This window comes from Ruditapes philippinarum, unplaced genomic scaffold (genome assembly GCF_026571515.1).
Source record: "Ruditapes philippinarum isolate M1 unplaced genomic scaffold, ASM2657151v2 ctg10727_1_1_1_1, whole genome shotgun sequence".
In the NCBI taxonomy this organism is placed as follows: domain Eukaryota; kingdom Metazoa; phylum Mollusca; class Bivalvia; order Venerida; family Veneridae; genus Ruditapes; species Ruditapes philippinarum.
This window is the reverse complement of record NW_026857094.1, coordinates 1-24947: the sequence shown is the minus strand read 5'-3', so window position 1 is coordinate 24947 and position 24947 is coordinate 1. Positions and strand designations below refer to the sequence as shown.

Sequence of the window (24947 nt, the reverse complement as noted above, 5' to 3'; positions counted from 1 at the left end):
CTATAACATGAAAACAGTTGAAACAGAGTTTCACTTTTTGATAGTGTGTCTAAGATATGCGGAGCTTAGAAAAAAGTTGTTATAACATTAGTCAATGTGAAGATTTGGTATTTTTTGTAAAAGTAATGCAGAGGTTAATCCTTATTTGCATCGCTATATATGGATTGATGTAATGAATCTAAAAATAGTGCTATGTCTATAATGTAAAACGTTTTTGCACGATTTTAAATCAAAAGACAATAAGTATTAATTTCCTTAACATTGTTTTTTTTTCACGAATACAGCTGACATAATAAAATGGCCTTTTTTCTCGAACGGATGCGGAACTTTTATACAAAACCACGAAGGTGTCACAAAACTAACCATTATACTAAAAGAAACGCATTTAAAACTGCATTGCTAGTGACTGATTTTGATTTAACATGGCGAAAAGTTGTGCTATAAATGCGGGAAACGATGAAGTCCCAGGACTTGTGGAACCAATTCTGTGTCAACCATGTTTGAACAACGATAAACAATCGACAGCCGAAAAGTTTTGTTCTACATGTGGTGAATTCCAGTGTTTGGATTGTTCCAACGTTCATTACAAACACGATTATTTAAAAAGTCACAAGTTACTGAACGCGAATGCAGCGAGAACGAAACAAGGCTCGTTTGATATGAAAGGATTAGACCAATGTGATCAACATCAGGAAGTTCTAAAATTCTTCTGCGAAGATGAGAATCAGCTCTGCTGCAGTACATGTGCTATTGTTGATCATCGTAAATGTCACAACGTTGTGGAAATTCAAAAGGTCGCTGGAAGGTCAACCTACAGAAATTCATCTTTAACGGTTGAATTAGAGAAAGTGAGACAGAAGGCTAAATTGATCGTTGCCAGCATTGCCTCCTCAAAAGAGAAACTAGATGAAGATGTTAAAGAAATACCAAATAAAATCAGGCGAATGCGTAATGAAGTAATGAAAATGTTTGACGAGTTAGAAATTTCAGTTGTTAAAGACGTTAAATGGTTTCAGAAAGAGACATTAGAAAAGATGACAATGAAGCAGTCACAGAACGAGAAATATCTGGCTGATATATCAACGTATCTTGAAACCGTTAATAATGTGTATCAGAGTGGAACTATAGTACAACAATTTATAGTAGAGCAGAAGATGAAGAATGACATCATTGTTCTTGACCAAAATGTCGATGCAGAATGCCAAGGCTTAGAGACCGTTATTGTAAATTTTGATTTCGATGAAACATTAAAACTCCCCCCTCTACCAATCACAGATTATGTTCCAGGACAACTGTCTCTAAAGTTCCATCTGTCAGAAACAACCGACGCTCTAGCTCCTGTTAGCCAGGCAATGAGTATCACACGAGTCAATTCCACTAATTTAAAGCAGAAAAACAATAAAGAAAAAGAACCATTGTATACAGGGATTGATTTCTTACCAGATGGTAGACTTGTCACCGTTGATAATTTTAACAGGAAATTCTTAGTTTACAATGAAAAGCTTGAGAGAGTAGGATCATATCAGTTATCTTATATGCCCCAATCTGTTGTTGCAGTATCTAAAGATGAAGTAGCGATAACAAGTGATGCTAAATTATTGGTAGACATTCTACGTGTTAACAAATCTAATGACATAACTTTAGAAAGAACAATCAAAGTGACAACGAAATATGGCTCGATTTGTCTAAAAGATGATGAACATTTTGTTGGCGGGACATTTGACCATTCAACACCTGTTCTTATCATATCATCTAAAGGGAAAGAGAAAGATTTCAATATCAACTTTCCAAACAAGGCATATCCTATAGAAAAAAGCGCTTGCACTTACATAAGGAGCAGTGATAAAGTGGTGCTTACGGATAGAGACGAGCATACTGTCTACATATATGACGTCAAGACAAACACGAGGGTCGTAGTGAAGGATGAACAAATACAGGAACCTTGTGGTGTAGCAGTTGGTCCCTCTGATACTATTTTGGTTTGTTGTAATAGAACAAATTCTATTGTACAAGTCTCACAAACTGGCCAGATCTTATCATCGTACAAGCTAGATATGATATATCCGTATAGACTATGTATCTCACGTGATAAATCACTTCTTGCAATAACAAACTCATGCGTTGGTAAAATTAAACTACAGAAGTTTAAGATATCATTCTAAAGACATTGATTTTGACATAATGATTATTATGTTGAACAATTAACAGGTATTAGTTACCTGCACTCCCAATACCGCGCTGTCAAATAGCGCATGTTTCGTTGATTAGCATTTTCTTGGGTTTACTTGTTGTGGATAATGATAGAAAAGTCATATTCAGATGCTCGTACATTGCTTACTGTCTTTCTTGGGTTTCATATTGTAACGACATGGAACGTGTTTTTATTTTAGGCTAAGATACAATGAGAAAAAACATAAAAAAACTTGGCAATATGATTTATACTCTCCTACAAATCAGATAGCCTCGTGTTTCGCTGCTCTTTCTATCACATGTATTTATCCATTTTTTATATAAATCAAATATTGTTTTACTACTCTAATTATAATGGTTGACCTTTGACAATTCATATTAACAGCATCCACTATTTCAATAAACCACCCGCTGACATCACATTTTCGCGAGGTAGAAAGCATGTGCAACTTGTTATCCAATCACCAGTACAAACGAGTAAAGAAAATGTTAATGCTGTGTTCTCACCGTCGATCAGATCAACTTCATCAAGCACGATCAAGCGATCGGGTACCGGTCTAGTTCAGTCTGCATGCGTGATCGGGGGTGGTCGGAGCGATCTACATTGGTCGGCATGGCTCTGGCTTCCTACCCGATTTTTTTTGACATGTCTACAAAATTCGAGTAGCGATCGAGTAAATAAGCGGCCGAGATTCGATCGTATAGTGATCGAGTAGAAGATCTAGTTTGGTCGGGTATACATCTCTTACCCGATCTGTACACGATCATCTCGACTTCTACTCGAGCATTATCCGAACTGGTCGGGTTGAAATCTTGCAACGATCGAGCAGAGGTCCAGATAGTCTAGTTGAGATCGTGTATGACTCGTTGGTGATCGAGAAGAAGTCGGGATGTTGGTCGGGTTGTCGTCGAGAAGAAGTCGTAAAACAACGTGTAGGGTCGACTGAGGTCGTGTAGAAGTCGCGTGAATGTGCATTTAATCCAGCTTGGTCGGGCTTCATCGGGGAATTAATGTGATCGGGACGATCGAGTTGATCTGATCCACGGTGAGAACATAGCATCATAGTAGACAGACGATATTTATATGTTGACAGTTATTTATAGTTTTGACCCCGTTTATTCTATTTAGATTACCGATTTTTTTTAATTATCTTTTAACAGAATTAAATGATCTAATAAAATGAAAGACAAATATGTATATATAATTCATCTTTCTGTAGACATGGTTTTAAATTCATTTTGATTTTTTTTCTGCGTACTGAGATATTCAATTAAATTTAGAAACTTAAAATTAACTGATTACTAACCTTTTTATAAAATGGCAAGTGTAAGATTAAAGATGTATTATATCTTCAATACTGTTATTACATAAATTAATATTTTCATAACGACCATTTACTACATACCATCTTCATTGCTATATGCAAAAAGAATATTTCGTTCAACATAGCATTATGTTTTATAATCATTCCTGCTTTTTGACAGCCTTACTGTATAGTGTGAAAAATGTATTATAAATGATGAACTGTGTATAACAAAAGTAATATATCTTCCTGCTTGTACAAGGCGAAACAAAATTCCTATTATGTCTATTTTCCATATTTATCATTGGATAATTATATACTAGTTTTAATTCACATTTGCACTGATCAGATCGTATATGGAAACATTCCTTCTCCACAACTTTCCGACCTTCCATAACAAGATAGAATACCAATTTCGGGCGGGATTCAAATCGACAACGGTGAGGGATTATAGGTTCTCAGTACCCAGTCACAGAGGCCGCTTTTCATTGATATTTTCCAAGAGATACAAAGAATAAAAATTATCAAAATAGCTTTGAGGATACATCATCATAAGTTAATCATTAAAGAAATTAGTTAGGCATTTAAGGATTCTTTATTAGATCTTTCTAAAGATATCTATTGAATTAAAGTATAAGTCTTACCCTTCAGAATTTAAATACCGGAATTGTCATGTTGTGAAGATAGGAAAAGAGGAATTTGATGTTTGGGCTGCCATTTGTTCACCTAAAGGAGTTTAATATATGAATAGTATATCTTAGAAGATGATATTTAATGTACAAAGTGCCCGGTAAGTTATAGTCATAGTGGTCGTTTAACTTTAAAGGAGCTCCACTGAGGTCGGAAAACCTAAAAACTTAAAAAAAATAGAAATTCTTCATTCAAGATCAGGTAAAGTACTTCTAGTGAAGAAATCTACAAAAGATGATAACGAAATAAATGTACATGTATACTAAAAAGAAATTAGATATGGATTTTGGTGTGTAATTTTAATCTCCATTTGAGTGAAAGTGTTGCAACGCTTTTCATTCTGGGGTCATTTCGGACAATAAAAATAAGAATTCTGGAAAGACGTGCTGAGGGTGTGATCTAAAAATTGGCATGCAAGATATTATTCTTGTTTTCAAATGAAACACAAATATCAGAAAAGTATTTTTGAGTCCTGTCATGCCAAAATAGCTCAGTTAAGTCCCTTTAAAACTTATATAAAACTGAAACTATTATGTTTGTTTTCAATATGAGTTTGTTTTTGGTTGTTAATCAGTATAATTATAAAAAAAAAAAAAAAAAAAAAAAAAAAAAAAAAAAAAAAAAAAACTTGATTTTTCATTTTAAAAAAAAAATTAAATGTGATAAAATTGGCAAAGTATGTATTCGTCGGTTACAAGTAGCGCTTTCATTCAGTCACATCGAATATTTTAACAGAGATGAAGCTGACACTCATTTTAAAGCTTTCTGTCCCATCCCAAAATGTTTTTTTTGTAAATACTTTATTACATGTTTAATGATACGTTGAATATATATGTTTAAACCAAGATTTTAAAGATTTTTGGAGACCAAAATCGTGACATAGAAAAGTGATAGAAGATTTTAATAGTTACAAAAGTCATATCAAACTTATTTACATAAGACAGGAGATAAGGATACACGTTTCAGACATCAATAGATAAGCTTGGCTCTTAATCAGTGTTCTTCTTGACGTTTAGTGCCTTCAAAGTATAGCCAAAATAAAATTTTGAGAAACACAAATATGTTTGGATATTTTTTTGTTTTAGCAACAATTTGCGCAGGTAAGGCCTTTTACTTCTGGGAGTTATCTTTCAATTATTCATCTTGGGCAATTAACACACCGTATTACCGTCGCCAGTGATGACCGAATGATGCTGTGATTAGAGAAATTTAAAACTGATTTTAAACTTAGTTTTTTTATTATTACGCAAATAAGATAAATTTCATTAGTGTGGACTTACTGGCCATTTTACGGTGTCCCGTTAGAGCCATTGCAACACACACACAACAACTAAAACACGTAATTACGATGATGAAATAACGACACGAAAAGTCGGTTGGTACGATGATGAAAAATCAAAAGTACGATGGTGAATAGTAGAAATAACGAAACCACGATGACGAAACTCAATATAATTTCGTCAGGGTTCCCACAAAGAAGAGAAATCAAAATTCCCTGACTTTTCCCTGACTTTTCCCTGACCAAATCCATTTTTCCCTGACCAATAACAGCGTGAAGTTTGCTCAATCTTAGAGCATTTAATGTATTTTTTATACATGTATTTCGACCTCCTCCTCCCCAAACAGCCAACCTATTTTCTACAATTCTTTATTTTAAATTATTCAAGATAAAAAATAAATGAATATGAGCGAGCAATTGTCATAAGCTACTTGTCTTCTTTACTTTTAACAAGTATGAGTACATTTGTCCAAAATGTAAAATATTTGATAGTACATGTTATGCTGAAAGATGTTTCATTCTCTTAACAATACAAAGCAGTGTTATCAATGGAGGATTGACTAAAACAGGCCTGCATTTTAATAAAATATATGATAGTAATCGATAGAAACTGGTGTTAAACAAGAAACAATAAGACAGGTAATGAAGTGGCTACTTAAAAAGCAAAATGCAGTAAAAGCTCATAATACTACTAATAAAACTAGCAATGGCAGTGAATAGTATCTCAAAGTTATGGTTTAATGCATATATGCAAAAACACAACATGGCACTAAAATGATTGGTACTTAATCTAAGTCCACTTAGTGTTTTCACAAGTTTCTCAATATCTTTACTGGATTCTTTTATTACTTTTCTTTGACCTTGACCCTGAAGGCATTGCACTTGGCATTTGACTTCACTAGCAGGTCCATTTTCATCTTTTTTCAGCCTCCTGAGCAGATTATCAGACTCTTTCACAAGAACAAACCATAAACAGCTCAGGAGGCAAGGGATGCTTAAACTTCTTTTAGCTTCTTTCTTAAAAAGATACTGTTAATGACAAAATCTTCAGACAAAAGCATAATCAGAATATAAAAATAAAACAGATGCTCATAATCAAAAGTAACAATAAAGATACACAAAGTCATGGAAGAAACTGCCTTAGCTTTTACTTATTTTGCTTCTTGCTGTTTGACAAACATTATTTTCTACAAAATTCCCTGACTTTTCCCTGACTTTTGCTTATTTTTCAAATTTCCCTGACCAATTTCAAAATTCCCTGACTTTTCCCTGACCTTGAAAAAAAATCATTTTTCCCTGACTTTTCCCTGACCGTGGGAACCCTGTTCGTGTTTTCGTTATTGTTCTTTCGTTCTTTCGACCTTCACCACCGTGGTTTCTTTTTGTTTGGTTATTTCGCTTTTCAGCATTGTACTTAACTTTTCATCGTTTCGTTAATTCGAATTTTCACCATCGTACTTTCGACTATTCACCATCGTATGGTTATAGTTCCAACTTTTCATCAAGTAGTTTCATATTCTCACCGTCGTACCTTCGATATTTTATCATTTATCCATTGTACTGAAGTTTCGCCTTCCTGTTAAGCATGTGCACTGAATGACAATCTATGTAAAGATGCCATCTGATTTTGAAGAAGGTACAAGTCTGAAGGGTTTTTATAGAATAAACTATAATATATTTTTGTGATCTTTATAAGTTAAATCAGAAGTTACACTTGAACTAAACCAAGATCTATGTAGAAAAATACGAAACTACAATGATGATTTCAATGTCGTTGTTTCGAGTTATGCATGAGTGTGTTGCGATGGCCCTAAGGGGACATCATAACATTGATTGGAAATACAATCTTATTTTCTGATTTCATAAAATATATTTGGAGCGGGTTAAAACGTCAGGGTTCAGAAAATCCATTAACATTGTTTTTTTTGTTTGTTTTTTGTTTTGTTCAAATTAGGTTGAAATATATGAAGGAAATTTGTGCTATACACATAAACAATCATCACTTAGTGTCAGGCATGCAAAATATCAACCCCATGTATCTTTTCTTGAGAATGTTATAGATGTCGAATCCAGTTCGGTCGAAGTGAAAATGTTGTAGGCAGTATCCCGATAAAACGCTCTAAAAACTAGCTTAACATTCAGACAGAAAATCAAGATCACTTTTTTAAACAAAAGACCGGCGGGGACATTTCAACTTCATGAATTCGTGATTTCATCTCGTGAACTTCATGAATTCACGATTTTTAACATGCAGAATTCTCTAATGCACGATTTCAACTTCATGAAGTCACGATTTCAACTTCATAAATTCACTATTTAAACTTCATCAATTCACGATTTTAGCTTCACGAATTCACGTTTTTTACTTTATAATTTCAGCTTCGTGAATCCACAATTTTAATCACACGAATTCATGATTTAATTTTCATGATGTTGAAATCATGAATTTGTGAAGAAGAAATTTGAATTCGTGAGGTTGAAATATTTAACTTCCGTAGCTTTCCGTATGAATTGTCCAAATTACACCTACTATTTATGACATTTAAAGTACCTCCACTGACGTCCGAAATCTTAGAACATTAAATTTGAATTTGAATTACCTACACAGATTAGCTGGACACTCTTTCAACAAAAAAATCTTATTTTTATAGGTAGTAATGACATATAATCAAAAATAAATTGAAAATCATATATTATTTCCAGTCCTGTCATGTCAAAAACAGCACCATCGTTTTATCTTTTGTTTAATTAAAGCGACACGTCTCTATAAATGGTATAAACAGAAAATCTTACGTCTTACTTACATTTCAAAATTTCACTTCAAATATAAAGAAAAGTGACATGTTAGAAGTTTAATAATTTTCACTTTACGAAAATATAAATGATTTTCCTTCTTTATGGATTATCTCATTAAAATGTGCGGGCCCTAGACATAATTGCGTTAGAAATAATCAAATACTTAAAAAGTTATGGAAGAAAATATTATCTGGCTTGTTGTCATTTTGTATTGTTTTTTTCTGGCGTTCGCAGCCCCCCCCCAAAAAAAAAAAAAAAAAAAATCACGTGGCCGAGTATAAGAATTTAATGACTGTTGTGTTCCTTTACAGTTGCCAATGGACAGTTTTTAAACTGTAACTGGGTCAACAAACTGAATTGTGCGACATATACACCAGGTGAAATATGTGGTACTGATGGTAAGACATACAACAACAGGTACGTGTGACGTTGTGATATTTATGTGTTTTTTTTTTCGGCCGTAGTCCGTCTGATTTAAGATTGACTTCCTGTAAAATTAACAGGGAAGGACAGAATAAAAGAAGAATAATCATTGGTCATTTTCAAATTACAAGCTGAAATTGGTCACACTAAAATATAATGTAAAGGGTAGTTCTTGACATTCTAAATTAAAATGAAAGTGATATTTCTTACCATTATAAAGTAAAAAAAATAAGACATAGAAAAAGGGACACTTAAATCAATACAGTAAAATAGACGTTGTCCTTCACATCAATATTAATATGATATAATTCAATTTCAGCGTTTACAACATGAGCTTAATATTAGCCACAAAAATAATTATTTGTCACTGTTATGCAAGCATTGCTAACATTTCGTTTTGTATCGAAAACTAAGAAATAGCATAATTATGCAAGTTAACCATGTTTACTCCGGCCGACTATCCTTTTTTTAAAAAAATATTTCTTGTTTCTTCTTTGAGCACTTGTCAATAGATAGTAATACTACGGACATTTTGATACTTACGTATTTCTGCTGAAAAGTAACGAATACAACGAGAATTGTGACATTTTACTTTTTCTCAAATATGTACATAATAGTAATATGTTTGTTGCTGTCTGCGTGTAAAATATAATGTAAGGACTGTTTTGATTCCAATATATAAAAACATACTATAAATGTCCGTCTTTGGGACGTCCAGGCAGCATTCGGTTTCTTTCAGGGCATATCAACTGCATGGAGGTACTTTCAATATTGATTGACACAGCTGTTGCTGACCTTAAGATGTTATGTCGTGCAAATGTTTCTTGTCAAAGGTCAACGTGTATATCGTGTATCGATAGATTTTAATGTGATACTGCTCAACTGTTTACCATTGTGATACAGTGTGTAGCATACAAAATGGCAAAGGTCATGGTCGCACTAAAAGGTCGAATTGAAATAGGAAATTATGTGCCATCAGCAGACTTAAATTTAAGATTATAAGCCCAATGTGTAATATTTGACCATTTTTTTAACACTTTTTATCAGATGTGTGAAAATTGCATTTGATGCAAATGCTTCTTAAATACAGGTGCTACTTGGCTAAAGCCCAATGCGCCGACAAAAATCTCCGGACAAAGGAGGATGGACCTTGTAAAGGTAGTACAGCCACCGCCGCAACGCCTGGTCCTATTGTGACATCAACAGCTGCTCCGATGGTAACAAATAGCGTCACGAATGGCGTCACATCAATGGCAGGTTCAACAACAACCCGGGAATCAATTTTCAACAATCATAACGAACTTCTAGATTTCTTCTGCTTGGAACTGATGCATGAGACATGCCCAAATGATACAGAAAAAGTTTGTGGAACTGACGGAGTTACCTACGCCAACTTGTAAGTTTTTTCTCAGTCATTAATTTAGCTGTATACAAGGTGATGTTTTATTTAGTATCAAATATACTAAATTGAAAAATGATTACTATGATAATTATTCAAGTAAATGTTTCCTTTGCTTTTGATATTAGTCAAGAAAATAAAAATGATATAGTTTATACAGATTTATTTTAGTTTGATTGTGTTTGGAGCTATAAACTGATTGAATTACTCTCGATTCCGTTCTTCGAACCAACCAGTACTAAGCACTGAATGTAAAGTTTCTTGCTAAAAAAAACACGACTTTTCCCTGACTGGGTTTGAACCCATGCGACCAACAATCCTAAATCCAAGGATTTCTAGTCCGATTTGAGGTTAATTCGTAACTGAAATATAATCAACTGACAATAATGTAATATATAAGTTGCAATATCGTGAAAATTTGGCATAATTCGTAAATTTCCGTTTTTTTATTTATTTTTTTTTATTATAAAAGTCAATTTTACAACGAGGAACTACAAAATAGTGCCAACTTACAAGCTTTCCAATACTACGGAAAATGCCGAAGATTACTGAAGTTCTATGATTTATCAAGAAGGGTCAGATAAACTGTGTGGAACAATGAAGTGTAGTGCATCCATTAACTGGAAATCAATTTGCTATAATGTAATAATAAAATTCCAAATAATTTATATTTCAGCTGTGAATACGAAAAACAAAGATGTGGACACCGTACCCTTCAAGTTAAAAACTTTGGCGATTGTTAACTTAGTTTAAAGTAATAAAGTTATAAAAGACAATGACTTGCTCGTTTATTTATTATTTCATTGATTTATTTGCAGCACCCCTATGTAAAACATTGAATGCAACTGATTGTTTCATTTGAATTCCGCTTAGAACATTGTATTAAAGTGATTCATGTTTTTTGACATGTCGGGACAGGATAATTTTCGAGATTTCCTTATTATCTCGGTGAAACTGCTTTAACGGAAAGCTAATTACACATTTAGTGTTAACAGACACACTAAAACAGCACCAACACACCGAAAAGAGACTAGACAATTGGGCGTCCGTGGCCAAGTGGTTAGGGTCTTTGACCTCACAACACTTGCCCAAATCGCTGTGGGTTTGAATCCCGGTAGGGGCTTACTTAATTCGAGACAGCTATCGAGCAAGCTTACCGAATGTTCGTGCCTGAAATAATGAACAGAGGGGCACATCCGCAGTCAGTCGTGTCAGTCCGCTGTAAATCATCCGTCTTATTCAAAATCATGTAAGATTCGGCCGTTTTATACAAATAAACAATTAACCTGCTAAATTTGTGCAATATATTTATTATAGGTTTGATTTTGGAATAGTTTAGTTTATGTTTTCATTATAAGGGACATTATGCCTCAGAAATCCATATTTTTTCATTCTTTTAGAGATGTAAAACATGTGTTTAATTATGGATTTAGAGCATATAAGATGTTTTATAACTGACAAAAGTAGCGATGAACGAGGAATTATGTTTCATAAAGGTAGTTAAATGAAAACAAAAAGTTATTTTGACTTCCATATAAAATACTTATAATTATGCCATTGCAAACAGAGCAAAGGAAGCAAAAGATAATTAATATTGATAAGATAATAATTAATTACAAGCAAATATCACACAACAAGCAAATATCACAGAACATTACAACATATAAGTATTTCATTTTATATACACTTAACCTTATAATCAGGATTAAAACAAAAAAGAAAATGAGGAATCAGATTTATTTCAGTAAGACTGACCCAAAGACCAACATGCTGCATGAGCTTATGTCAGTAGCAGCATCTGATATTTATTCAACCATGAAGATATGGATATAAAATAATATGTACATGCATCAAAATAAAATTTGAGATGTTTTATGTGGCTGTCGCTGATCTTGAACTGGCCTAAAACAAAGATAAATCATACGTGGTAAGTTCAGAAGAAAAATAAAGTAAATATATAAAATCAATATTAAATTAAACAAAAAGTAAGGCAATAAAAAAGGTTTAAAAGCTGTTAACCTCATAACAAAATATGGGAAATGCTGATCAGCAGCTATCACATACTCAAACACTACCACAATGACCAATGACACTGCAGAAACCTACCATAGTAGGAGATACAGTCTTTAACCTTTGGATCCTTAACTCAATCAGGGGGAGGGGGGTTCAAGTGACTCAGATCCTGTCATATCGTTTGAGAAAAGGGTGTGTTACAGCTCTCCTAAAAATGCCCACTAAATGTGGTTGGGACCGAGATTCCCCTGCTTATATACGTAACAGTTGTAGGCACATAAAAAGCAAATATGCAACACATAAAAAAATAAAATAAAGGCCATATACAGCATTTCTTTATGGCAGATTTATGCAACACACACATTATTGTTCTCATTTGTAAAGTTAGGCTGTTAATCATGTGTTCAATTGCTTTGTGTTAATTTTCCGGTGAATTATCTGGTTCTACACCTAATCTACGCTTCCATTTCTTTTTTTTCAACAATACGATGATGGCGACTAAAATTGCTGCTATTCCAGCCAGAGAGCCACACACCGCTCCTATTACGACACCGACAGACTCTGAAATGTACAAATCATACCATATTATAATATCATGGACCTCTTTATTCAGAACTTACCGATTGACAATTGATTATTATAGTTGTTTCTCGCTATCGGCGGAAACAACAAAAAGGCCTATGTCATCAGTATTGTGCTAGACCTACTTGCGTTTCATTACAGAATGATAAGTTCTTTTGGTTAACCACTAATGAGCTTATCTAAATAAAAAAAACGCGGTATGTTACCTAACACAAATATTCCAACTCGTTCAATCATATGTAAAAATGAGAAAAGCTACAAATATTATGATATCAAATATCATATTATTTTGGATACACGAACAAATATATAGCAAACAAGAATAGGGACATAACAGAAAACTGTCATTGTATACATTTTAATAGATGTGGAGGTATTTATATTTACCGTTGTGTCTTCAATAATTATCAAACGTTTTCTTTTAAAAAAATTTATTACAAAGTGAATCATGTCACTAAACATTTTAACATCTTTATGTATCCATAAGATTTTAATAGCTATATTTAGCTATCTAGTGCTCCATACATTCGTTTTTCCTAAAATGTACTTAACTATGAGTTTTTTCTCAAATGTACTTAACTATGAGTTAGAATTTGTGACTTTTTAACTACGTATCATTTTACCTGTGTGCAAAATACGATCGAGACAACGCAAAGAACGATTGTTAAATCGCGATGAAACGATAATAAAAATGCAATATAATATCGCAATGATACCTTCGTTTTACCGCAATGTCACCGTCGTGTTTTCGGCATCATACCATCGTGTTTTCACCAACGTAGCATCATGAATCGTGGGGTGGGGATAATATAAAGACACGATTGTCAATACGGAACACCGTAAAAAACGTATTTCTCAAAAAAAAAAAAAAAAAACAAACAAAAAACAAAAAAAAAAAAAAAAAAAAAAAAAAAAACAAAACAAAAAACCGATCATCATAAACTGAAAAAGGATTCAGTTAAGAAACCATCTAATTGATACCATTCTCAGCATCGCTTGTCGCCGACAGTGATAAGTTTGAAGACGCTTCATTGGAACTAGTCCGTGCTGATATGTACTCCGTTGTTGTTGTATATCCTTTAATTGAAGGATAAGAATTGGAATTTGCCAAAGCTTCTTGTGTAGACTGAGTTGTAGCAACCGTTGTATTAAAGGCAAGAGTTTTATTATTATTCTGTTTGTTGGAAGATGTACTCAATGTTGTTGCAGTTAATATATAATGTTGAGTTGTACTTGTCCTGGAATCTGCGAATATTAAGTGAACATAATGTGTAATGAGTGTCATGTAAAATGTTATAAATATGTATAGTATCAAGTCAACTATGTATAGTTCTTGTAATTAGTGAAAGCGAAATAAATCTGAAAATGTAAATTCTTCAAGCGAAATTAAGATGAAGACTCATTTTGACTAGTAAATGATAATAAAAAGTACCAAGAACATATATTCAGTAACTGAATTATATGAAACATATTTGACGTTTAGCTTTTCACTGACATGATGTAAAATCCCTTTGAAAAAATGGTGCTAGGGGGTTAAGGATGTAATTTGTTGCCCTTTCCATTAATTATTACAAAAATAACACGGATGAAAATTTGCAAAATCTTTGTCAATGAAATAATCTTTGTAATTGTCAGACTTTTGCCAAAATTTACAATACAGAAAAAATACATTAAATTTCCTTTATTTAGAACAGAACAGAACATTAACATTTAAAAAAAAAACAACATTTGGTTGCCACATGCTAAAAGTGTCATACATTTCTCAATGAAATGTTCAGTAATCAAAGAAATGTATCTTTTGATAAGAAATCTGTTTGTACAATCTTGTTGTTAAAGAAATTTATTTATTCCGTCTTAAAACAGGCATTCCATAAGCCATAATGATTTGTTTAATTATATGGACAAACAAAAGGCAATTTTACAAAACCACCCTTTTCAGCACGTGCCGTAAGCTAGGTACGGGGTATTTTAGTGTATTTGTTTTGTTTGTTACATAAAAGATTTATTGGTTCAAGTGCTTTTTGGTGTTTTCTTAAAAAGTGCTCCTTCCCTTGGTGAAGTCACTTACATGTGTTCAAAATTTTAATATAGGTAAGAATCTTATATAATATTTCAATTTTTATAGATTTCCCGAACTGCATGTAATGTTCATTTAACCATAGCCACGTTTTCAATTAATGAAATATAATATTAACAACATTAAAAAAATCAAAAGAACTTTGGAAATCAAAATATGATATAAAATTCTCACCTAAAATATCAATAGATATCAAGAACTGTTATATACATGTAAATACAAATACGAAGGACGGTAAGAAAATATCCGGACTTTTTATGCTCCTCTCTTTCCACGTGCAGCTATATACACACATTATATATTGGTGAAAACTACATTTATTCGCCAATAACGTGGTCAGTTTATTTTCAATGATACTTGTGTATACACAGTTTTTTGCCCTCTGATATATGATAGGTGTTTCGTCTATCATGGACTCTTTCAAAATGTTAAAGCTTTTGTCAACAAAAATCGTCGGAGGTAGCCAACAAGTTTAGCATCGGTAAGGCATCGGCACACAAAATTTTACACGAACACCTAGGCATGAGCAAGGTAAGTGCCAGGTGGGTGCCTAGACAGCTGTCCGCAGATCAAAAGACAACCAGAGTAACCAATGCAAAACAACATTAAAGTCGTTTTAATTGTGAAGGAGATAAGTTTTTTAACCGCATTATTACTGGAGATGAGATGTGGGTTCATTATTCCGAACCTGAGACAAAAGCTCAGTCAAAGCAGTGGAAACGAGCTGGTTCACCACCTCCTAAAATGTTTAAGCTCTCCATCGGCTGGCAAAGTCATGCTTGTTGCCTTTTGGGATTCACGAGGAATAATACTTACTCATTTCATGCCAAAAGGTCATACTGTCACCGCCAAGTACTATTCTGAAGTAATTCTGAAAAATCTCAGAGAAAAGCTGAAGCAAATGCGTTCCAGGTTAGCACAGAAAAATGTCCTCCTTCTTCACGATAACGCCCCTACCATACCGCCGCAGCTACAGTGGAGGTTATCAACTCTTACAAATGGCAATTGTTGTTTCACCCTCCTTATAGCCCAGACCTCGCCCCCTGTGAATTTATTTGTTTCCAGAACTGCTGGAAAGAAATATAAGACCAGGATGGCTTTGATATCTGCTGTTACACAGTACCTAAAACAAAGGTCTACGTCATGGTTCACAGCGGGAATACAAAAGCTCCCACGAAGATGGCAAAAGTGCGTAGACGTAGGTGGAGAATATTTTGAAAAAGAGTAGAAAGATTTTTTTTTAAAATGTTGAATGGTTTTCGAGAACGAGTCAAAAGTCCGGATATTTTCTGACTTCCCCTGGTAAAGCTGGATAGTCGAGACCAAAACATTTTAGACATTTTCATCTCCATTTCGATTTAACAATTACATACCTGTAGAATTTATTTCCAAACTTCCATTATTGAAATCACATTCCTTACTACAGTTGGCATACTGTGTGTCACGTTACAGTTTCCCAAACAAGTCTTTAATTGTACATTCTGTGCACAACATATCGCACGCTGTCTAAACTGTTGCCGATTAGTATTAGAAGACTTACACTGGGTACAATTCCATGGATACCATGAACTCCAGTCGCAAGTGTTTTTCAAGTTTTCATCTCCGTTTGGACCGACACCTGTACAAAGACTTTCGACAGAGTCAGTGCAACAAAATAGTATCAAATTAATCACTATCACTAGGAATAAAGAGTTAACAAGCTTGTCAAATACACTTTTCCGCATTCTGACTTTAAGCAAGCTGCTTTCGTTTATTCAGAATTACTTTAATAAATACATTGTTTACCGTCTATATGACTATCTTGCATTGTTACATCATGGTGTGTATTATCAAATACTTTTAATTTGTTCAGGTACATATCGATAATACATCGATTAAATGAGTAACATACTTGAAATTTGGATGTTTTAGATTAGTAAATGGAGATATTTTTGCTATTCTTAAGTATTTTAATCAGGTAGATCAGTGTTTTTCTTTTTTGTTTTGTTTTGTTTTTGTTTTCGGTATTTTGTTCTAAGTAGTTGATGTTTGTACTAATACAATATTGTAAATACTTATTGTGGCATAAACATTAACTCTTCATATGATAATGCATGTAAATTGCTTTTGTATGTTGACATTTGTGGTGACTTTATGCTATTTATTTACTGTCATGTTGAGTTAAATAAGTAAACAGTTTCAAAAGACTGGCTATTATAATAGTGACTGATTAATAATTGATAATGAAAAATGTTTATGATACAATATAAAAGCTACCTTAATCATGAAAAGACTGTTCCACTTTTTCAAAAGTTGAGCGTTACTGATACATTCTGAACTATATACATGTATATAGAAATTTCCGTTGGTCATACGGTGCCACCGAACCATTCTCTAGGCAGTTGGCTGACTAATTTTATAATTTTCATCTATATATCCTACCGAAAAATATAATGAATATTCTAAAAATGGAAAAGTCCATTTAAGAAATTCAATAGTTTGAACAACAAATTTTATGGTCCCTTTCTTCTTTTTTTTAAATCTACAAAGATAACTGACTTTATCATGTTATAGATAATTTTATAACACATATATATACATTAACGTCACTTAAGCATTGGTGTTATTTTTTATATACATGTATAAAACTGCTGTCGTCATGCTTGTTTTGAGATTAAGTAAATTTGAGTAGTATAACAAAATGAGACAAAATCGAATACTTTTTCATTCCATCTAGCCCGTATACAAATTACTGATAAAACTGATAAATTATATGAATTATTTAAGGAGTATTAATTTTTTGAAAGCATTTTTTTTTGAGAAATGTTTTATTCAATGTACATGCACATATAGATAGATAGTTTATATAACAAGGAATATGTGACCAAAGGTAACACGATGTATTCGTCTTCTCAACATAAAAAAATAAGGTAAACGTTAGACATAATATATGGGCTTGCATCTTTAATCTTGTCGTGGTTTTAAAAACAACACTAAGTTTATGTTGAATTTCATTTAAATTACTTATGATATCACACGCCCGTGTCTTGGATGAATATATAACAAAAATTCAATGGTGCCATTTCAGAAGTTTATTACTCGGTCAAACACATTTCTGCCTTTTCAACCAGCTTTATTTTACATCAACATAAATAACCATGACCACGAGACAACCACGTACTCCAAAAATGATTCCTCCTTTAAATAAAGGATTAAAAAAAGCATCAGTCTCGAGATGAAAATATGTCAACTTAAAAAGGTCGCCCAAAATGGAAAAAAACCCTAGTTTTATAACATGTAAATTTGATATTCACAGTTTAATGAGAATTATTTCAAAGAGCGTACTGCATAAAATTCAAATTAAGAAAATAATGAAACATATAATTTAGCAGTTCATTTACATATCAACAACATATGGTAATGACTCAAACATGGATAAAAATATTTTGTTATTATTTATATTGGCATTAAATAAAGTGACCAACAAACCTAGGATTTCTAGTCCGATTTGAGGTTAATTCGTAACTGAAATATTATCAACTGACAATAATGTAATATATCAGTTGCAAGATCGTGAAAATTTGGCATTGTTCGTAATTTCATTGTTTTATAAACTTCTTTTCGTCAAAGTGTAACTTAAAATAGTGTCTCTATATAATATGATCAACGGAAAATGCCGAAGTTCAATCTTTCAAAAGAAGGGAGAGATAAACTGTGTGAAACAATAAAGTATAGTGCAATCAAAATTTTTTAATTGCCACACATGTACAACACACGTGCGTGTATTCTAATTATTCCAAATTATTTATATTTCAGCTGTGAGTACGAAAAACAAAGATGTGGACATCGTACTTCTTCAAGTTAAAAACTTTGGCGATTGTTAACTTAGTTTAAAGTAATAAAGTTATAAAAGACAATGACTATTATTTCTTATGTTGAGTTATTTGCAGCACCCCTATTCCCTTTATTGTAACAATTTGAATGCAACAGACATTGTTTCGTTTGAATTCCGCCCAGAACATTGTTTTAAAAGGGATAAATAATTTTTGGATTGATATTTTTTGACATGTCGAGACAGGACATAATTTTCAAGATTTCGAAACTGCTTTGACGGTAAGCTAATTACACCTTTAGTAGTAGTATTAGTAGTAGTAGTATTAGTAGTAGTGGAATTAGTAGTAGTAGTAGTAGTAGTAGTAGTAGTAGTAGTAGTAGTAGTAGTAGTAGTAGTAGTAGTAGTAGTAGACAGCAGTAGCAGCAGCAGTAGTAGAACTAATAAAAATAAATTAATAATAATAATAATAAACTAGACAGTTAGCTGTTAAATTTCGATATCCGTTGAATGGTACTAGTTTAAACAGGCTCAGACCGTATCATTGCATGTTATCTCCCTTTTCCACATTTTTATTAAACAAGCGCATGGATCTTAACTTTTGCGGCATTGAACGCGCAATCATGCTGTGCAAATTATACATGTACTTATCCTGTCACTTGTATCAATTTCGGCCCGATAAAAAGGTGCCGTATATTTTTACTTGAATCTTACGGCACCTTTTGACACGTGGTTTATGCATTAGGTTTTTTCAAGAAAAAATATAATAATTATTATTAATGTTGGACTTTATGTTTGGTGGGCTTAAAAAATTTTGTTTTTTCGGCCTTTCAGAGTTTTTCAATAGAAACTTCTTTCAGGCCGTTTCCAGTGGTATGAAAAAAAAACTGTCCGTTAAATCTTCTTCGTGTGTAGAATAACGAATTTTTTTTGGAAACGTTGATTTAAAAAAACTTTGTTTTGTTTATTTTATTTCACTCTATACATTTTTTTCGCCGACAATTAAAAAATAGCGTACTTGTTGATTTTTGATTGTTTGCACGTTGCTGTTTGGCCCTTAAATAAACGCAATCAAACAACCCATGACATATGCAACAGAATTTCGGAACCAGTGTACAAACGGGTTGCAAATCAAAAACAGACAAGTAAAAAACCTTTGTGAATTATTGCTGGACTTGATGGATTTTTTAAAACAGTAAGTTTGAGGACAATATTTACCAGAACTTTTGGAAAGCTTGAGTCTTTTTAGAACAGAAAATGTTTGGTGACATTGATAATAAAAATACCAAGGCTTTGTGGTCTGATTTAGAATTTTAAAGGGTCGTGTCCAAAAATGAAAAAAAAATCTTCTGATGTTTTAGGAGAGGCCAGTTGAAGTCATGATTTTGATTTGAGGAAAAACAAAGGATAATGTTTCAAAGTTTGAAAAGAGTGAAAATAGACGCATAAAGGACCCGAAGTGTTTGACATGCAGGCTTAAGGCTATGATGACAAATTTAATTATTTGGTGTTTTATAGCTGAGGAAAATCAGAACGAGGACCATGGGAAAACAGACTAAATGAATTTGTTTGTAATCGAAGTATTTCAAAAGGATTTTGAAGATTCCGGCCATGAGGAAATGGTGATTATAAAAAACCTAATTCAGTTTAAAACGTCTGGGGTCCGAAAAAAGAATGACCAAACCGAGAAAATATCCTAGTAGTATTTCAAGAGGAAAAAATGAAAATTATTATGTAAAAATTTTAAGGACAATTTGTAGATTCGAAGGCGTCAGGGAAATTTATATGCACGAATCAATATCCTCAAGAAAATAAGAGACAGCAAGAAGAAAGAAAGTTTTTAATTTAACCAATTTCATTTTGAAAGCTCGGAAAGAAAAAGAAAGATGCATTTAAAAAAAGACAAATAAAATTTTTTTGTCGACGGGGAAATTTACACAAAACCGGGGGATTTTTGGTAAATTTTTTCGTGGGCAGTTTCAGGGGGGGGTTTGATTTTAAAAATTTAGTTTTTTGGAACTGAAAATTGGGATTTTCCCTGCTGAAAAACCAAAGATAGTAAAAGAATTTTCCCAAAATTAATTTATAAAAATTCAGGATATTTTTTCCTTTTTTTTTAAATTCTGGACCAGTAAAATATTTAAAAAAATTTTTAGAAGGTTACACAAATTTTTTCTACAAAAAATTTCAAAAAAAAGGAAAAGAGCAAAAATTTCCATTTGGTTTGGATAGTCTTTTTTATGTTAAAAAGGGGAAAATTAGAGCCGGGTTTTTTTGAGATAATAAGAAACCACAGATACTTTTTTTTATGGATTTAGAACTTGATTGCCAAACTTTTTTTTAAATTCGATTCAGGATATATTATTTTATGTGCAAATATATCTATGGGGGTGAAGATTCGGCCTTCGCGTACGATGTTTGGATCAATTGTAAAAAACTTTTTTGACTTACACAGACTGATATTAATACGAAATTTCAGGGCGTTAGGAAACGGTTTTTGGTCGGCGGGGATTTTAATTCCCGTGTTTAGGCTCGAAACCTGATTAATTGTGAAACGATTCGTATAAACTCTATCATCGGATAACGAAAAGAGTACATACCAGAATGGAACCCTATTTCCAAAGGACAAATTTTTCTGGACAAATTGTTGACCCAATTATGGCTACAAAACACTTGATTTATTTAAAGCTACTGGGCTACGCATTTGCTATTGGGCCCCGTTTAAAGATAAGGTTTCCTTCAAATTACGGGCACCCAATTTGGTTGTTCAACAATTGTTAAATTTACTGTGTCCCCCAGGAAAATTTGGGGCGAATTTTTTTTACTTTTGGGAAAACAAGTGATTTTACCATTTTTTTTCAGTTTCATGCTATTTTTTACAGTTCCCAGCTTTCCCAACCCCGCACTTTTTTAAAGGGGAAACCGGGGGAAGTTGAAAATGAATAATTCTTCCAGAAAAAGGGTGGAATTCTAAAAAAAGGGGGTTTGGCCTTTTAGAAGAAAATTTTTTATAGCGCCCCATTTTCCCAACATTTTAACGCATTTTTTTGGAAAAATGGGCCCGGGAAAATGATAAAGCACAGGGGAATGAAAACTGTAAACAGGATTTACCCCTTTTAATAAAAAAGTCCCGCCCGGCCCCGGGTTTTTTAAACACGTTAAAATTTCAAAAACAATGGTGAAACAAAAATTTTCCCAAAAAAATTTGGGGCTTTTAAAAAATCATAAAGAATGGTTCGATAATAAAATGTGTGAATAAACGGGAGGATATTTTTTTTAAAAAGCACTGAATTTTTTCAACTTAGATAAATTTTTAATTTAAAAAATTGGGAAATTTCAGTTTTTAAAACTTTAAAGGGGAAATTAAAAGCGACTCTTTAAAAAAATCGTAAAAAAAATAGTTTAAAATAAAAAAAAGGGGAAAACAAAGGGGATTAAAATTTTTGCGAAAAAGAAAAAGCCCCCGGGGGCCCTTTTTGGAAAAGTATTTTTTAAAAAAAACAAAAGGGGGAATGCGCGGGAAACCCCTTTTTTAAACAAAGTAATTTTCTACCAGTTTTTTTAAAAAACCCTAAAGAAATTTGAAAATTTAATTTTAAATTCACAACTGTTTTTAAAGGGGAAACGGGTTTCCCGTCGGAAAGAAAAATTAAATTTTCGGGATAATCCAAATCTTTCAGAATTAAAATAATTTACTTTTTTAATCATGAAAACCAAAAGGTTTTAGCGGCTTTAAAAACCCCTTAAAAAAACGGGGAAAAGGGGGCGGGCCCTCTCCTTGATAACTTAAATCTGAATTGTTCATTGAATCTGGGGATATATTAATGGGCCCCTTTTTAAACAGACCCTTTTTAATCTTATTTTTAAATTCCCCGGTTTTTTCCCCGGAATAAATGGTGGGAAAGGTTATAATTTTTTCCATTTTTAAAAAAGGGGGAAACGAAAATGTTTGTAAACCCCCAATTTTTCGGGGGAAAAAAATTTTGATCAGGGGGGTCCAAAGCCAAACCCTTTTTAAAAATCTTTTGTTAAAAAAAGGGTTTTTTAACCGGAAGGGTTGTGAAAAAAAAAAATTTTTTTTCCGACGCTCATTTTGGTTTTAAAAAAGGGGTTTTTCCACAGTCACCCTATTTTTTTTTTTTTAAACGGAAAAAATAAAAAAAAAAATTCTTGGAAATGGCTTTTCCGTTTTGTTTTGCTGCGTTCATTATATGAGAAAATGTTTTCGACCCCGGGTTTTATGGGAAAAAGGGGCGTTTTTTGGTCCCCAAAATTTTTAAAACCCTTTTTGGAATTTCTGGAAAAATTGTTACGTGTAGTGAGGTCGAGTATGACCCTTTTAAAAAAGTCAATTACTTTCATTTTAATCGTTTCAAATTTAAAAGGGAAAAAAGTAACCCGGGTAGGCTAAAAAAAAAGGGAAAAAAGAAAAAAAATGTTTGGGCCTTTGCTGTTTTTTTTCTTTTTCATCAAAAGTTTTTTTAAAATTTTGATTTAGGCAAAAAATTAAATATTTTGGGTTAAAAAAAAAAAAAAAATTCCCAAAAACCCTTGAAAAATTTAAATGTTTTATAAAACGGCTAAAAGTCTAATTTCTACTTCTAAAACAGTTGCGGGGTTTGCAAGTCACTTTTAGCCCAAATCTAAAATTTACTGTGATCGGTTGGGGGTTTTTAAAAAAAGGGTTAAGGGAAGGAAACCAAAAATAAAGGGTATTTAAAAACAAAAGAGGTGCTTTTTGAGAAAACGAGGGAGAAAGGGGGATTTTTATAACGGGAAAAAACTTTGGGGATTTGTAGATCCCTTTTAATTTCTTGGAACTGTTTTTTGGTTAAATTTGGTTTAAATTTTAACTGATAAATCAAAAATTTTTTAAATTTTTTTTTAAAAAGCAAAAAAGTTTATGAATTTGTTTAAACTAAAATTACCCCGTAAATTTGATTTGACTTTTAAAATTTTCCAATAGTAAAGCTTTTTTAAACTAAATTTTGAAAATTTTTCTATTTTAAAATTTTATGCAGCAGAAGTGTGGGGTAATTCAAAAGCAAAAGGGAAATTAAAACCGAGTGCATTTTAAAGTTTTTTTAAAAACTTCTTAATTTTTAAAAGCCCAGTAAGAAATGTGCTGTATATGGAGGGGCCTAGGGCCTACCCGGGCTTTTAAAATAAAATCTTTTTTGTTAAGAAAATTTCAAGTTCGGGGAAAAAAAATTTTTTAAAAATTTTTCCGATAATTGTATCATTAAAAACGTTTTATAAGGACCCTTTTTAATGTGCTATTCATTTATAAAAAGAACGGGGGGCCCCTTTTAATTTTAAAAGTTTTTTAAGAAAACTAGGGATATGGATCCCTTTTGGGGGGAAATTTAAAAGGGCCCAGTTTTAATGACTTTTAAAGGTTTTTTTCCTTTTGTTTTAAACAAAGGGGTTTGTTTGACTTTTTTCTTCGGGAAATGGGGGAAAATTGATATCGTTTTGAAAAACCCCTGTAATTTTTTTTGTTTTAAAAAAAATTTTTAAAAGGGAAGAATTTCAAATAAACCTTATTTAGCTTTTTAAACCCAAATTTCAAAAGAGATTTTTCATAACAAGGAATGAAGGAACATTTGCCCACTGTTCCTTAAAAACCGGGCTTTAAAAAATAAAAAAAGAAAAAAGGGAACGGGAGAAATTATTAGGACTGTTTTAAATTTTGTGAAAATGGCGGATAGGGGAAACAAAATACCCATTTATGCTTAAATGGGGCCGAGATACAGATTTAAATTTTAAAAAACCCCAAAAAAATTAAAATTAAAAATTTGAAATTTTCAAACCCCCAAAAACCCAATTTTATTTTTAAAAGGTCAAAAAAAACCCTTTTTAAAATCTTGGGGGAATCACAAAGACAAGGGAAAAATTTGGTGTTTTTTTCATAAAAATGTGCATTTAAAAAATTCGAGGGAAAATAGGCTTTTCCGACAAAATTTAATTTTTTCATTTTAAAACTCTATTTTTTTAAAATTTATTGGGGCCCCGTGTACTGGTTTAATGATTAATTTAATTTGCTTGTCAAAACGCAACATACTTTTCCTTTTTACGAAATAATATATTTAAATTTTATATTCAATATTATTTAATATAAATTTAATGGTGACCCCATTTATAATAAAAATATGTTACAAACAAATGTAAAGATAAACTATGTTTAAATCTTAAAAATCTAATAAACCAAAATGTTTCTTTCTGTTTTGTTTCTTGTTTTGGGGCGCTAACATTTTTGACGGTCCCGTAAACCCAATACTTTTAAAAACGTTCTGTACAAACATACCGAAACCCCCTCAAACAAAAACAAAAAAAAAAAATTTTTCAAACCATTTAAATTTTTTACAAATTTTTTTAAAAAA

The 24947-nt window shown here is 32.3% G+C and overlaps 2 protein-coding genes and 1 long non-coding RNA gene across 3 annotated transcripts; 2 read left to right on the top strand and 1 right to left on the bottom strand.

Annotated features, from left to right (window-relative positions):
* The first annotated feature begins 422 nt into the window (after positions 1–422).
* On the top strand, positions 423–2162 carry LOC132748754 (uncharacterized). The gene has a single exon (XM_060738390.1). It carries the CDS (start codon positions 423–425, stop codon positions 2160–2162), a length of 1740 nt encoding a protein of 579 aa, XP_060594373.1.
* Positions 2163–5124: 2962 nt separating this feature from the next.
* LOC132748755 (agrin-like) lies at positions 5125–10860 on the top strand. The gene is made up of 4 exons (XM_060738391.1): positions 5125–5284; positions 8571–8676; positions 9773–10078; positions 10758–10860. Exons 1-4 carry the CDS (start codon positions 5245–5247, stop codon positions 10822–10824), a joined length of 519 nt encoding a protein of 172 aa, XP_060594374.1. The 5' UTR covers positions 5125–5244; the 3' UTR covers positions 10825–10860.
* Positions 10861–12330: 1470 nt separating this feature from the next.
* On the bottom strand, positions 12331–16198 carry LOC132748756 (uncharacterized). The gene is made up of 3 exons (XR_009628312.1): positions 16127–16198; positions 13658–13921; positions 12331–12655 (listed from the first exon to the last, which is right to left on the bottom strand). It is a non-coding gene; the product is annotated as an uncharacterized LOC132748756 (long non-coding RNA).
* Between the last annotated feature and the right edge of the window lie 8749 nt (positions 16199–24947).

Excerpts from the sequence above, each read along its gene's own strand:
- LOC132748755 (XM_060738391.1), top strand. The coding sequence starts at position 5,245 with ATGTTTGGATATTTTTTTGTTTTAGCAACAATTTGCGCAG. Across the intron at positions 5,285-8,570 it reads TTTAGCAACAATTTGCGCAG|TTGCCAATGGACAGTTTTTA; the intron begins GTAAGGCCTTTT and ends GTTCCTTTACAG. Across the intron at positions 8,677-9,772 it reads GGTAAGACATACAACAACAG|GTGCTACTTGGCTAAAGCCC; the intron begins GTACGTGTGACG and ends TCTTAAATACAG.
- LOC132748754 (XM_060738390.1), top strand. The coding sequence starts at position 423 with ATGGCGAAAAGTTGTGCTATAAATGCGGGAAACGATGAAGTCCCAGGA.